The sequence below is a fragment of the Oncorhynchus keta genome, chromosome 4, assembly GCF_023373465.1.
Source record: "Oncorhynchus keta strain PuntledgeMale-10-30-2019 chromosome 4, Oket_V2, whole genome shotgun sequence".
Lineage (NCBI taxonomy): Eukaryota > Metazoa > Chordata > Actinopteri > Salmoniformes > Salmonidae > Oncorhynchus > Oncorhynchus keta.
The window spans coordinates 21,085,869-21,101,509 of record NC_068424.1 but is presented as its reverse complement, the minus strand read 5'-3'; the positions used below and the strand labels follow the sequence as shown (position 1 = coordinate 21,101,509).

Below are 15,641 nucleotides of genomic sequence, written 5' to 3'. Positions count from 1 at the left end.
CTGTTCTTTGTGCTAAAGGGTAACTAAAGGGCAGTTCTGTGTCTGATGTGAACTTGTGGTCTCTCTCCAGCTGCTGTGTGGAGTTCGTCTATTATGGGTCGGATCTTTGCATCTGGATATGAGGGAGGAGAGGCAGAGATCAGGTGCCACTATGGCCGTGGGTACGATAACTACTCGAACTACTCTGATATTATAGTTAAAACTCAATGTGGTGTTCGCCACACTGAGAAAGGCAGGTTCTCTCTGTATGGTGACACAAAGAGAAGATTCTTCACTTTAAATGTCACCTGACCCTAGAAGACGCTGGGGCATACTGGTGCACAGTGAGTAGAATCTTGACAGACATCGCTACAGAAATCAGACTGGAGGTAGTCAAAGGTAAGTTCTCTTTTTCTTTGTGTATTTTTTTGTCAATATATATTTTTTTACGTGTTTGACAAAAAAAACATCAACACAAACTGACATGTTCAACAAAAGGGGGGTTGTTAAATAAATAATACAGATTGAGTTGGATAGAGTCCAAAATGAGCAGCTCTGGTCCAGTTTGATAGAGTAGCAGTGAAAGCCTTATGCAGCCTGAGCCTTGCAGTTGACCTTGCCAATATAAGAATGCTTAAAAACAGCCTGCAGCAGCAGAGTCTACACTCATTGGGAGCGGGCCCCTGAATGCTCCTGTGGTTGGCGTTGCAGTAAAAAAAAATCTATATATATTTATTACATATTTAATATATACTGTATATATAATATATACAGTATATATTTCATTTTAAAAAATCATCTGACCCTGCTTGTTTCAGTGTGACACCCTGAAAGTGCAGAAAATGTCTGCTAATTAAGAAAGTCCCTCTGTCATAACACCATGGTTTAGAGGATGTCCTTGGAGACAAGGTAACATTACTGATAATCTGATTGTGAACTTATGTGTTTCCGTGTGTTCCTTGTGTAGCTGGGGTCTCAGTGGAGTCAGGGTTCATCACATGGAGAGGTATGGAGGGAGGAAACACTCACATCAACTGTACTTGTGAACAGGACTCTGAGGCATTCCCAAAGTACCTCTTAAAAGGAGATTAAGCTATTTAAATTCTCATTAAAACCTTAAAGGTCCCTAACCAGAGTCCAGTATTAACTTATAAAGGGAGATATGCGCTATATGAAAACACAGAGAGAAGAGTCTTCACTATGACCATTGATAACCTGAACCTAGAGGATGCTGGGACATAATTGTGTGGAGTGGAATCACGGGGATTAGATAAGCTGATTCAAGTCAGGCTCACTGTGGAAAGAGGTTTGTATGTGAGAGTATTACAATGCTAAATATTTTCTATGAATGGTCAAAGTTATTTTGAAACCGATCAAGGTTCATTCACATTTGTGCATTCTATTTGATTGCGCTAACTGGTTTGTGTTCTCATGTTCAGTTTCAGGTAACTCAGTTTTAAGTATCTCACTGGTGACTGTGAGTCTGGCTGTGTTGCTAATAGTCAGATAGAAATGTAACAAGGAGCAAGGTATTTACACATGGAAACACACATACATATGCGCATGCTAAAGACCACACACACACACACAGTCACACATGCAATAAATAATTATTTACATTTACTTATTTACATTTAAGTCATTTAGCAGACGCTCTTATCCAGAGCGACTTACAAATTGGTGCATTCACCTTATGACATCCAGTGGAACAGCCACTTTACAATAGTGCATCTAAATCTTTTAAGGGGGGGGGGGGTGAGAAGGATTACTTTATCCTATCCTAGGTATTCCTTAAAGAGGTGGGGTTTCAGGTGTCTCCGGAAGGTGGTGATTGACTCCGCTGTCCTGGCGTCGTGAGGGAGTGTGTTCCACCATTGGGGAGCCAGAGCAGCGAACAGTTTTGACTGGGCTGAGCGGGAACTGTACTTCCTCAGTGGTAGGGAGGCGAGCAGGCCAGAGGTGGATGAACGCAGTGCCCTTGTTTGGGTGTAGGGCCTGATCAGAGCCTGGAGGTACTGAGGTGCCGTTCCCCTCACAGCTCCGTAGGCAAGCACCATGGTCTTGTAGCGGATGCGAGCTTCAACTGGAAGCCAGTGGAGAGAGCGGAGGAGCGGGGTGACGTGAGAGAACTTGGGAAGGTTGAACACCAGACGGGCTGCGGCGTTCTGGATGAGTTGTAGGGGTTTAATGGCACAGGCAGGGAGCCCAGCCAACAGCGAGTTGCAGTAATCCAGACGGGAGATGACAAGTGCCTGGATTAGGACCTGCGCCGCTTCCTGTGTGAGGCAGGGTCGTACTCTGCGGATGTTGTAGAGCATGAACCTACAGGAACGGGCCACCGCCTTGATGTTAGTTGAGAATGACAGGGTGTTGTCCAGGATCACGCCAAGGTTCTTAGCGCTCTGGGAGGAGGACACAATGGAGTTATCAACCGTGATGGCGAGATCATGGAACGGGCAGTCCTTCCCCGGGAGGAAGAGCAGCTCCGTCTTGCCGAGGTTCAGCTTGAGGTGGTGATCCGTCATCCACACTGATATGTCTGCCAGACATGCAGAGATGCGATTCACCACCTGGTCATCAGAAGGAGGAAAGGAGAAGATTAATTGTGTGTCGTCTGCATAGCAATGATAGGAGAGACCATGTGAGGTTATGACAGAGCCAATTATTAAAAATTATGTGTGTTCTACAGGGTAGGTCTCTCCCAGCAGACAGAAGTCTAGCAAATAAAACACACACACACAGGAAATACTGAAGGGGTGAGAATAGAATAGAGAAACCATTAAAATACTTCATAAAATGTTGTTTTCTTTGTAACCCTCTATTTTACCATTAAATTATAGTTTGTTCCAGTACAACATAATTAATTACAGATTTTTTGTTGATTGGAATAAACAGTTCTATATTAATTTCGGTTTAATTTACCTTTAATAAAGCCTGTCCCTTTAAGAGTGACAGATGACTTCACAGTGAGCCTGAGCTTGCAGTGTTAATTAGCCTAACTCCCAAATTCAGCTCCCGAACTGTCTGTGCAGAGAATCTCCAGTTCTCTATTATTATTATTCTAACTGTTATATCCTTCAATGTGCGTGAATACAAGAACTGTGAGCACAGTATTTATTTCCTTATGTTTCCTGAAAAAGTTATCAATGTTTTAGTCATATTTCATCATTGTACAGCTATTTATGTACACATTTGTCATGCCCTGGTCTTAATATTCTGTGTTCTCTTTATTATTTTGGTTAGGCCAGGGTGTGACATGGGTGATTTATGTGGTTAATTTTGTCTAGGGGTTTTGTAGTTTATGGGATCGTGTTTAGTTAAGTATTCTAGGTAAGTCTATGGTTGTCTGGAGTGGTTCTCAATCAGAGGCAGGTGGTTGCCGTGGTCTCTGATTGGGAACCATATTTAGGCAGCCATATTCTATGGATATTTCGTGGGTGATTGTTTCCTGTCTCTGTGTTTTGCACCAGTTAGGACTGTTTCGGTTTTTCCACGTTTTCTTGTTTTGTATAAGTATATTGTTCACGTTGTCATCTTTATTAAAGAAGTTCAACCATAACCACGCTGCATTTTGGTCCTCCTCTCTTTCACCAGAAGAAACCGTAACAACATTTTTTATGCTAGTAAGCAAACTACTGTTAGCCACCGTTTGCCTATCAATTGACTAGTTAGCTAGCTAAGATGTAGCCATTTGAAGGTTGTTTTTAAGTCACTGTATTGTTAGAGCAGATGTTTTTTGTTTGTTATAACTAAATATACAGTACATATCAAAAGTTTGGACACATACTCATTCCAGTTTCTTTATTTGTACTATTTTCTACATTGAAGAAAAATAGTGAAGACATCAAAAATATGAAACAACACATGGAATGATGTAGTGACCAACAAAGTGTTAAACAAATGTTAATATGTGGAATTTCTTTCCTTAATGCATTTGAGCCAATCAGTTGTGTTGTGACAAGGCAGGGGTGGTATACAGAAGATAGCCCTATTTGGTAAAAGACCAAGTCCATATTATGGCAAGAACAGCTCAAATAAGCAAAGAGAAATTACAGTCCATCATTACTTTAAGACATGAAGGTCAGTCAATGCGGAAAGTTTCAAGAACATTTAAAGTTTCTTCAAGTGCAGTCACAAAACCCATCAAGCACTATGATGAAACTGACTCTCATGAGGACCGCCACAGGAAAGGAAGACCCAGAGTTACCTCATTAGAGTTACCAGCCTCAAGAAATTGCAGCCCAAATAAATGCTTCACAGAGTTTAACAGACACATCTCAACATCAACTGTTCAGAGGAGACTGTGTGAATCAGGACTTCATGGTTGAATTGCTGCAAAGAAACCACTACTAAAGGATATCAATAATAATAAGAGACTTGCTTGGGCTAAGAAACACGAGTAATGAACATTAGTCCGGATGAAATCCAAATGTGAGATTTTTGACTTTGTGAGATGCAGAGTAGGTGAATGGATCATCTCCATGTGTGGGTCCCACCTTGAAGCATGGAGGAGGAAGTGTGATGGTGTGGGGGTTCTTTGCTGGTGACACTCTCTGTAATTTATTTTGAATTCAAGGCACATGTAACCAGCATGGCTACAACAGTATTCTGCAGTGATATGCCATCCCATCTAGTTTGTGCTTAATGGGACTATCATCTGTTTTTCAACAGGACAATGACCCAACATATTTCCAGGCTGTGTAAGAGCTATTTGACCAAGAAGGAGAGTAATGAAGTGCTGCATCATATTACCTGGCCTCAACAATTACCAAACCTCAATCCAATTGAGCTGGTTTGGGATGAGTTGGACCACAGAGTGAAGGGAAAGCAGCTCAGCATATGTGGGAACTCTTTCAAGACTGCTGGAAAAGCATTCCAGTTGAAGCTGTTTGAGAGAATGCAAAGAGTGTTGCAAAGCTGTCATCAAGGCAAAGGGTGGCTACTTTGAGGAATCTCAAATATAAAATCTATTTTGATTTGTTTAACACTTTGTTTTGGTTACTACATGACTCCATATGTGTTATTTCATAGTTTTGATGTCTTCACTATTATTCTACAATCTAGAAAATATTAAAAATTAAGAAAAACCCTTGAATAAGTAGGTGTGTCCAAACTTTTGGCTGGTACTGTAGGTGCACACAGGCCGAGAAACAAATTCAAGGTGACAGACAGTGACATTCAATACCGCCTTGCACACTGTTGCCTGTAACTAGCTGAAATAGGGTTTAATCATTAGTCCAACAGTTGCAAACGAGAGTTTCTATTGGACAAATTCAGGTATGTTTATCCCCATTTATTCCGTTTGATTCCATTTAAGAAACATTTTTCAACAGAATCAGCTAAATGAATACACCCCTGATCACCCATAAACACAGTTCACTTTCATAGCAGCCACGTTGTATTCCTTATCGCATCTATGTACTCTATTCTCTCTCCTCTCACCTCTTCCCTTCCCTTTTGGACTTGCACAACACATCAGCTGCATGTGACCAGGCGAAAAAACATTTGCAAGCCAAACACACAGGCTACATCGTTGTCACCATAGTAGCTAAAGTAATGTCATAGTCAGCATAGCTAATAGAACTAACACATTAGTAAACCCCCTATAATCATGCAGTAACATTACAGTGTACAGTCAGTAAGCAGTGACACCGGCAGTCCCCAGTGGCAATAAATTAGTAATACCAAAAGCTTACCTTGACTTGGAAGTGTTCCAGTGTTGTGTTGGAGAGTCATAGCCAGCTAGCTAACATAGCATCCCTCTGTTTGAGCAGGGTGTTTGAGTAGGCTAAACTAGCTAGCTGCATTTGCATGCTAAGTAAGTGAAACTGAAAGTAAAAAAACAATAATAGACAATCCCTCTATTTCTATCTTACTTCTCCTTCATTTTGGAAGAAATGAATTTGTTCAAACTGTTAAACTATTGTCTTTCTCTTTGTAAGTCAACTACTCACCACATTGTATACACTGCAGTGCTAGCTAGCTGTAGATTATGCTTTCAGTACTAGATTAATTATCCAATCCTTTGATTGGGTGGACAACATGTCAGTTCATGCTGCAATCAATCAATAAAATGTATTTATAAAGCCCTTTTTACATCAGCTGATGCCACAAATTGCTATACAGAAACCCAGCCTAAAAGGGAGAGAATACTTAAATTCACACAGGACACCGGATAAGACAGGAGAAATACTCCAGACATAACAGACTGACCATAACGCCCTGACACAAACTATTGCAGCATAAATACTGGAGGCTGAGAGAGGAGGGGTCAGGAGACATTGTGGCCCCATCCGATGATACCCCTGGACAGGGCCAACCAAGCAGGATATAACTTCACCCACTTTGCCAAAGCACAGCCCCCACACCACTAGAGATATCTTCAACCATCAACTTACTACCCTGAGACAAGGCTGAGTATAGCCCACAAAGATCTCCCCCACAGCACATACCTGAGGGGGGCACCAATCCTGGACAAGAAGATCACGTCAGTGACTCAACCCACTCAAGTGACGCACCCCTCCTAGAGACGGGATGGAAGAGCACCACTAAGCCAGAGACTCAGCCCCCGTAATAGGGTTAGAATCCCGGTGGAGAGAGGGGAACCGGCCAGGCAGAAACAGCAAGGACGGTTCGTTGCTCCAGTGCCTTTCCGTTCACCTTCACACCCCTGGGCCAGACTACACTCAATCATAGGACCTACTGAAGAGATGAGTCTTTAATAAAGACTTTAAGGTAGGATAGGCTGACCATTCCATAACAATGGAGTTCTATAGGAGAACGCCCTGCAAGAGCTCTGATAGGCTGGAGGACGTCCTCTGAAAGTTGTCATAATTACTGTGTAAGTCTATGGAAGGGGGTGAGAACCTTCTTTGCTAAATTGTTTGTTTTAATAAATTATATGGTGATGTGATTATATTTAGTATAGTTTTTTAAATGTTTTACAATTTAAATTTTTCTAAAATTCACTGAGGAGGATGGTAGCGTTTGGAGGGGTTTTGGGGATGGGGAGGGTCTATTAGAATGTAGTAGGGCTATTTTCATTTTATTTTATACGAGGTACTGTGTCAGGTAGGAGAATTTTGAAATGTTGTAAACCGTGATTGGCCGCACACTCCAGCACAATGGGTGGCGGCATTGACCTTTAAGGTTGGTTTACTGACCACCATTATGTCATGGAAGAAGAGAAGGTGACGTCATTTCCTTATTCAGGAAAAAAGAACCTCAGTCAGAGAATTTGCGCTGTAGCTCTTGAAGTCTTATTATTTTGTGACATTAACGTTTAAATCCTGTAGTGATTTGACTTAAGCTAACACATCGAAATTCAAGTTTTTAATTCAGAAAGCTAACGAAAGAGACTATCGTCGTAGCCAACAGTTTTCTACGTAGCTCTGCTTTTTAAACCTGTCCTTGCGCAAACATTATTAACCATCAAGCCCAACATCTGACTGTCATGGATCAAATATCGATCACTGCAGAAGTACCAAAGGTGAGTTGGTTAGCTAAGATTAGGTAGTCAGTCCGACATTCTGGACATGTAAAATGGCCCTGGTCGTGGCAAGAACAGAGCCTTTCAATAGTTTGTCTGGGAGAGGACATATAACATGATCTAGTTTTAAATACAGCTATAAGTGAACTGATCTAACTAACACTGGCTTAATTCATACGTTTATCGACCAATACCAGCCAAGTTTGATACAGCTATAAGTGAATTGATCTAACACTGGCTTAATTCATACGTTTATCAACCAATACCAGCCAAGTTTGATACTAGCTAATAGGCTGACATGCTTCAAACGTTGGCTAGTTAGACAAGTCAGGGCATGTCCCTGGCTACCTTTTTATATATCCAGTATGGCTGACAGGTAACGTTATAGCAAAGATTTAACTAAACCAAGATAGACCACAGCTTGTCGTTTCTATTGGGAACAAATTAGTCATATTGGTCAGAAAAAGAAAGGACGTTGTCCTATCGGTGGTTATAGCACAGATGGTTCGCTGGATGTATAAATGTGAAGCATCCTTTTGGCGTTTCCACTCCCTACCAAATATGGGTCGTGAGAGGAAGCCCAGCGGCCGGCAGTTGGAGAAGATAGAACGAGATGGATTTTGGCCGAGATTCTGCAAATTTTCTCAACGATTAACATTTTTCTCAATATACAGTTATGTTCCCCAAATTTAAATGTTACGAACATAGTGAATTAAGTTGTAGACTTGACCTTTTGCCAAAGTTTCCCAAAAATTGCGTTGTTTAGGAAAGGCGAATTGAGTTATTGCACACGCGCACTTCACAGAGCAGGCGTCCCTTAACGGAAAAATGCAAACGTATGCTAGAACGCGCAAATGGGGTAACTTATTTGTTCCGTTTGAAACGTTTGGTTTAGTTATAAAAAAAATATTGGGTTATAATTAGTTTCACTAGCTTAGTAACTAGCTAATTGGTTACTGCTTTATTCATGCACGTGGTACATAGATGTGTTCGCAAAGGGAAAAATCATGTTGTATTGTGTTTTGCCATTATCTAGCTAATAATGTGAATGAATGGTCCTTCAGAGTCCATGGGGTGCCACTACAACCAAGGTGGTGTGTCCCTGCTCCTTCACTGATGTCATGAGCGAGCAGCTGGCCAAGCAACTGGATGATGAAAGTCATTATTTCCCTGATTTCTCAAAGTAAGTCTTGTTAATATCACCTGTCTGTGTTATCGATTCTCATGAACTTGTAAGGAATTTTTCAAATGACATTTTTACCATCTAGTCTAGCTGGTGTACACTTCGGTGTTAATTGTTAGTGTCACTGTAAAGAAAGAAAAGTTGCACCCTATATATGCTCCTAACAATTTAATGTGCCAACCTAATATCCTAATTGTAAGTCAAACCACTCTGACATTGGGTTATTTTTGATAAGTATGTCCGATACCCTATGTCTCTGTTTTAGTGTCAGCGCTGCTCTGGATGCCGGTGAGGAGCGAGAGACGGACAGTGATCTGATGCTGGCTCAGATGCTGCAGATGCAGTTTGACAAGGAGTTTGACACCCAGCTACGCACAGAAGAAAGGAAGTTCAATGGCGATAGCAAACGTAAGCCTATGGACAAGTCCTGTATTAAAACCATACAGGGGTTGTCGCTATACCAGTATGCAGATACTCTGAGCTATCGTGGCAATGAAACAAAACATGAAGTGGATTTAATTTCTTGTGTAAAACACTTCTAATCTTAGAAACAAAGAGCATTATGTTGTCACATTTGTTTATTTTGCAAGCTATAGCATCCACAATTTTACATGAAGTAGATTTTTATAGGACCATAGAGTTTTTTTTATTTTTTGCCATGGAAAATCTGGTATCGTAGGATCGTGAGACTTGTATCGTGACAACCCTACGAAGGGTTGTGCTCATTCTGCATCAAATGGAAGACATTTTCAGTAGCGATATGTTTTAAAATATTTTCTGTTTGGTACTCTTAATAAACATGACCAAGTTTCTGGAGTGTAAAAAGGAATCAAGTGGGAATATGAAGAATTTGAGATGATATATAATGTTGCAGTATCCATCTCCTTTGAGAACTATCGCATGGTGCACCCTTACGAGGCCAGCGGCAGCTCCGAGGATGAAGTTGATTGGCAAGATAGTTGTGACGACCCCTACAAAGCTGGTAAAGTCTATCACTTTGTAATTTTACACCTATACTAGTATTGTAGCTAGGTCCTATACATCTACTGTATACATGTAACAGTCTTGCTGCATAGAATATTGGTGGCTGTTGGTCTTTTCATGATATTGGTGGTTGGTTATGTTAAAGCAATAGTTCAACTTTCTATATTCACTTTTGTTCAATGTATTCCAGACAAACCCACGATAACTCCAAGGAGAGGCTTTACTGGGAAAGGCAAGAACATCACTACTAAGCACGATGAGGTTGTGTGTGGCAGGAAGAATACTGCACGCATGGACAATGTAAGAGTTATAACAAGATAACCTTAACTAGATTTACCAAGCTACCAAGTAATCTTAGTTACTTTGATAAAGTAGTTCACTCCATCCAAACTACTTCGTGAAAAATTATCGTATGTAAATCTGAAATGTCATTGACTACAAATTACAATAATAATAATAATAATAATATAATATATGCTATTTAGCAGACGCTTTTATCCAAAGCGACTTACAGTCATGTGTGCATACATTCTACGTATGGGTGGTCCCGGGAATCGAACCCACTACCCTGGCGTTACAAGCGCCATGCTCTACCAACTGAGCTACAGAAGGACAAACATATCACTTTGGGTTCATATGTTAATAGAATGTAATTTAGCCTGCTAAACACAAAAACTGTTTCAAGTGAGAATTAGGTGAGTCTGATGCTGAAAAATAAATGCTATTATTGCCAACACAAATGTTATTTTTGCAAAAAAAAGTGTTGTTCCTGTAGTTAGTTACACCTCTACGTGGCAAAAAAAGTAACCTAGCTACCTAGATTTGAATTTAAACTACCATCAAGATACTACAAAATGTAGTTAAATTCCTAGTTGAACTACATGTAGTTCACTACTCCCCAAAACCGAGACATGGGTATTAACATCATTAGCAGTTGTCTTCTTTAGCTTTGAAATGTGTGGCTTGATGTGCATACACATTGATGTGAACATATTCTGAATTGTCAGCCATTTTGAAATCACCCTCTCTGTCTTGTCTTCCCAGTTTGCCCCAGAGATCAATGTGGGAGATGGGCTTGGCATGGACCTGAAGCTCTCCAACCAGGTGTACAACTCCCTCAAGCAACACTGCTACTCCGAGCAGCGTCGCAGTGCACGGCTGCATGAGAAGAAGGAGCACTCCACTGCTGTGAGTTTATACAAATAGTAGTGCTGAGCGATTTACAGAAAAGTTTTTTTAAAACAACAAATTGACTGATGTAGGTTCAATTACTAGAATTTGATTACGTTTGTTTTTTCTCAGTTCAATATCTATCTGGAGAACTGACTTTTTATATATATATATAAAAAGTCAGTTCTCCAGATAGATATTGAACTGAGAAAAAACAAACGTAATCAGATTCTAGTAATTGAACCTACATGAATTGCCTAATTAAATAAAGTATATATATATATCCTTTTATTTAATTAGGCAATTCAGTTAAGAATAAATTCTTATTTACAATGACGGCCTAGGAACAGTGGGTTAACCTCCTTGTTCAGGGGCAGAACGACATATTTTTACCTTGTCAGCTCGGGGATTCGATCTAGCAACCTTTCGGTTACTGGCCCAACGCTCTAAACACTAGGCTACCTGCCACCCCTAACTTGGAATAAAATAATAGTCAAGTAAAACAAATTTAATTTACACTACTTTAATAAAATATTTAAGTTATGTCAATTAATGAGCAATTGTGTAAAAATTCTTTAAAGTACAAAAGTTTTTTGGGGGGGTATATGTACTGTACTATTTATATTTTTAACCTATTTTACTTCGCTACATTCCTATAGAAAATAATGTACTTTTACTCCATACATTTTCCCTGACACTCAAAAGTACTCATTACATTTTGAGTACTAAGCAGGACAGGAAAATGGTCAAATTCACACACTTATCAAGAGAACATCCCCGGTCATCCCTACTGCCGTTGATCTGGCAGCCTCACATATGCTTCCTTTGTAAATTATTTCCGAGTGTTGGAGAGTGCCCCTGGCTATCTGTAAATAATAAAAAATACAAGAGTTGTGTTGTCTGGTTTGCTTAATATAAGGAATTGGAAATGATTTTTACTTTTACGTTTGATACTTAAGTAGATTTAAAACCAAATACTTTTAGACTTTTACTCAATTATTATTTTACTGTGTGACTTTCACTTGAGTCATTTTCTATTAAGGTAGCTTTACTTTTACTCAAGTATGACATTGGGTACTTTTTTCCACCACTGTAAATGAGTGATAAGCGGTCATGGGCTGTCACTACCATCATGGCACTTTTATTAATTGTTTTATTCTGTGTTACTGCATTCAACCCAAATAATTGAAACTGTAATTAAAAACGTGATTATGAAAAAAGAATCAAACAAAACTGACCTCAAAAAGCACTAATTGCTCAGCACTAACAATTAGCAAAATTCACCACTATAGAAGTCTTTGAATTTCAAAATAACACTGTGCTAAGACTTATACAATCAGATCTGTATTATTTTAATGTACTTTCATGCTTTCCTAATTCTCTCCTGCTGATCCTCATGATTCTTAGTTTTTTTCCCCCTTTGTTTTTTCTCCCCTTGTCTCTCTAAGGAACAAGCAGTGGACCCAAGGACCCGTCTGCTCATGTACAAAATGGTGAACGCAGGCATTCTGGAGAACATCAACGGCTGCATCAGCACTGGAAAGGAGTCTGTGGTGTTCCACGCAAATGGGGGAAGGTGAGGGTGTCATCGTGACAAGTTGTCGCAAGAACCCACACCTTGAATTGGCTGACCCTAAAGGTGTTGTTACCTGCCTGAAGATGAGTCGGATCTGAATAGAAATTTCCTCAACTGTGGTTGCCTAAGGTTGTGGCATGACATTTACATTGTGATGACAATCATTGACAGAGATTCTATAGCAGTAGCCTTATTTGCTATTTGTCATTAGCCGTAGTTTTTTAAAATAAAAAACTATTACATGTTTTGGTACAGAGCTACTTCCTTAAATGTCTGTTAATGAAGTTTGTTTCAATACTGTTGCGTGTGTGTTTTTCCTCTCCTAGCATGGAGAATAATGCTGTCCCAGATGAGTGTGTGCTCAAGGTCTTCAAGACCACACTCAACGAGTTCAAGAACCGTGACAAGTACATCAAGGATGACTACCGCTTCATAGATCGCTTCAGCAAGCTGAACCCCCGCACGATCATCCGCCTGTGGGCTGAGAAGGAGATGCACAACCTGGCTCGGTGGGTGGTGGCGATGTCGCCTACACTGAGTGTACAAAACATTAAGAACACCTCTTTCCATGGCACTGACCAGGTGAAAGCTATGATTCCTTATTGACGTCACTTGTTAAATCCACTTCAATCAGTGTAGATGAATGGGGGGAGATAGGTTAAAGAAGGATTAACCTTGAGAGAATTGAGGCATGGATTGTGAATGTGTGCCGTTCAGAGGGTGAATGGGCAGGACAAAATATTTAAGTGCCTTTGAACCAGGTATGGTAGTAGGTTCCAGGCGCACCGGTTTGTGTCAAGAACTGCAACGCTGCTGTTTTTTATTTTATTTTATCAAGAAAGCTTCACCACCCAAAAGACATCCAGCCAACTTGACACAACTGGCATTGGAGTCGACATAGGCCAGCATCCCTGCGGAAAGCTTTCGGGCACCTTATAGATTCCGACGAATTAAGGATGTTCTGAGGGCGAAAGTGGTGGGGGTGCGCAATTCAATATTAGGAAGGTGTCCTTAATGTTTTGTACACTGTATATGGACCAACACCAATTCACCTGATTTAAAAAAAAAAATCTAAACTCAATTCAAATAACCTTTTCATGTAGTTTTTTTTATATCAAATTATCTACAGTAAATGGCCAATGGCCAAACTATAACCATACAAAAAATTTGATTCCAAAGCTCCAACTGTGTATGGCTCATGGTCTCTCTTCCCCCCTCTACTCCATCAGTATGAAGAAAGCTGGCATCCCATGTCCCGAGGTGGTGGTTCTGAAGAAGCACATCCTTGTGATGTCGTTCATTGGCAAGGACCATGTGCCGGCTCCCAAACTGAAGGAGGCCACGTTGGGCTCTGAGGACATGAAGAGGGCCTATTACCAAGTGGTTCATGTAAGTGCAGCTTTACCACCATGCACTAACATACACATGGTTCTATTGGTATATAGTTTCATACGTTTTACTAATACGCCTGGTTGTAAGTGCTAGTTCCATAGTGATGAGTGTCCACAGAGTTACCCGGATCATTATTGTGGATTACTTTGACCCCTGGATGTCTCTGTCCTTGCAGATGATGCAACAGTTGTATCAGGAGTGTAACCTCGTCCACGCTGACCTGAGTGAATACAACATGCTGTGGCATGAGGGCAAGGTACGCTATTCATCCTTTTCGTCTTAACCTTTTTTTTTTATCCAGGTGGGTCAATCGACACTTATTTTTACACTGGAAATTCAGGCATGAGATTCTACCTTGTGTGGTGTAATCATCTTGTCTTTTGAAGGTTTGGCTGATTGACGTGAGTCAGTCCATCGAGCCCAATCACCCTCACAGCCATGAGTTCCTATTCAGGGACTGCAGGAACGTGGCCACGGTAAGTTAGCTCACAGTAATCCAAGTACTGTAGGTTTAAATTGGCTGTTATTATGTACATCTCACAGTAAATACTGACTAAAGTCCTGATTATCTGTCACAACAATTGACAATCCATTTGAATGGAATATATATATATATATATTTTTTTTTCAACGCAGTTCTTCCAGAAGGGCGGGGGGTGTCTGAGGCCATGAACATGTACGAGCTCTTCAATGTTGTGTCTGGGCTGCAGCTCAGTGGTGACAGCGAGGCAGAGTTCCTTGCCCAGGTAAGAAAACATTGAGGCCCATATGAGGCATTTATTTCTCTGGTGAAAATGTAGTTTCATTGAATTTACAGAAATGCATTTTTCAGGCAGTTTTAAAGTGTGCTCTCATGTTATCTAGTCCCACACAGCATCAAAATCTATCATGTACTAAAGTGCCTTTTTGCTGCGGGGATGTTTATACTGGAATTTGACCCTAATCCATCAAATAAAATTGTATCAAGTGCCACAAATGCATTCGTCACAATGCTTACCAGAAACCTGGGATTAAAATAGTAATTTTCATACAAAATTGTCGTTTTCTAGATTGAGGCACTGGAGAAGATGAATGAGGACCACGTGCAGAGAAGGGGCAAGAAAATGTACAACTTCAGCGACGGAGGACCTCCCCTATTACACGACGATGATTAACAATGAGATATTAGACACCATGAATAGCTACATGGAACCTGTTTGGGTGATTGTTTGAGAGAATGGGTCGAGTAAACCCCCCCCCCCCATGGTCTCTGAGGTATGCAAGAGGTCGAAAGGTCGCTGCATCCTAAAATGGTGTCATAGGCTTCATTGGGCTAAAAAGGCTCCAAACCACCTTCCATGAAATGTCAACATCTCATTCCGTTACGACGGCTGTAAATGGAATGGATGGGGATGTCTGACGGGGTACATGACAGACAATGCATCTACATGCACACACAATAATTGCTTTTTACATTAGAGTATTATCTTCTCAAGTAAACTGAGCTCGAATGAAAAGGGTTTTGCATTATGTTCTGAATGAAACAAATTGTCATCCAACATTTTGATGGAGAGCCCAAAGTATCGATCAGTGAATATTTTAATCATGAAAAGGTGCTGTCTTGACTGAAGACAGAATGAGTTGTTTGCATTGAGGTCCGTTGTTCTTACAATGGAGCTGTCATGTTTGTGTACTCTCTGTAATTTCAATATTATGGTGGAAATAAATGGTAAAAAATAAGTTATGCATTGTCATTTATTTTGCTTAGCTCTGGACAAATGGAGCAGAAGCTGCTGGAAGACACCAAACCACACCTACACTAGCAAATATATAACAAAAGACGTATAACAAGCAACCTTTGTGTAACTACAATCCATCTTGTAAAATGT

At 40.4% G+C, this 15,641-nt stretch overlaps 1 protein-coding gene across 1 annotated transcript; it reads left to right on the top strand.

Moving 5' to 3' along the window:
* The first annotated feature begins 7,153 nt into the window (after positions 1-7,153).
* On the top strand, positions 7,154-15,492 carry LOC118370663 (serine/threonine-protein kinase RIO3-like). Its single transcript, XM_035755732.2, is given in 14 exon segments — positions 7,154-7,468; positions 8,533-8,651; positions 8,917-9,059; positions 9,526-9,633; positions 9,826-9,935; positions 10,680-10,823; positions 12,254-12,381; positions 12,708-12,890; positions 13,611-13,770; positions 13,949-14,029; positions 14,160-14,249; positions 14,410-14,424; positions 14,427-14,519; positions 14,823-15,492. Coding segments are annotated over 14 exon segments (1,515 nt in total). The 5' UTR covers positions 7,154-7,432; the 3' UTR covers positions 14,928-15,492.
* The last annotated feature ends 149 nt before the right edge of the window (positions 15,493-15,641 follow it).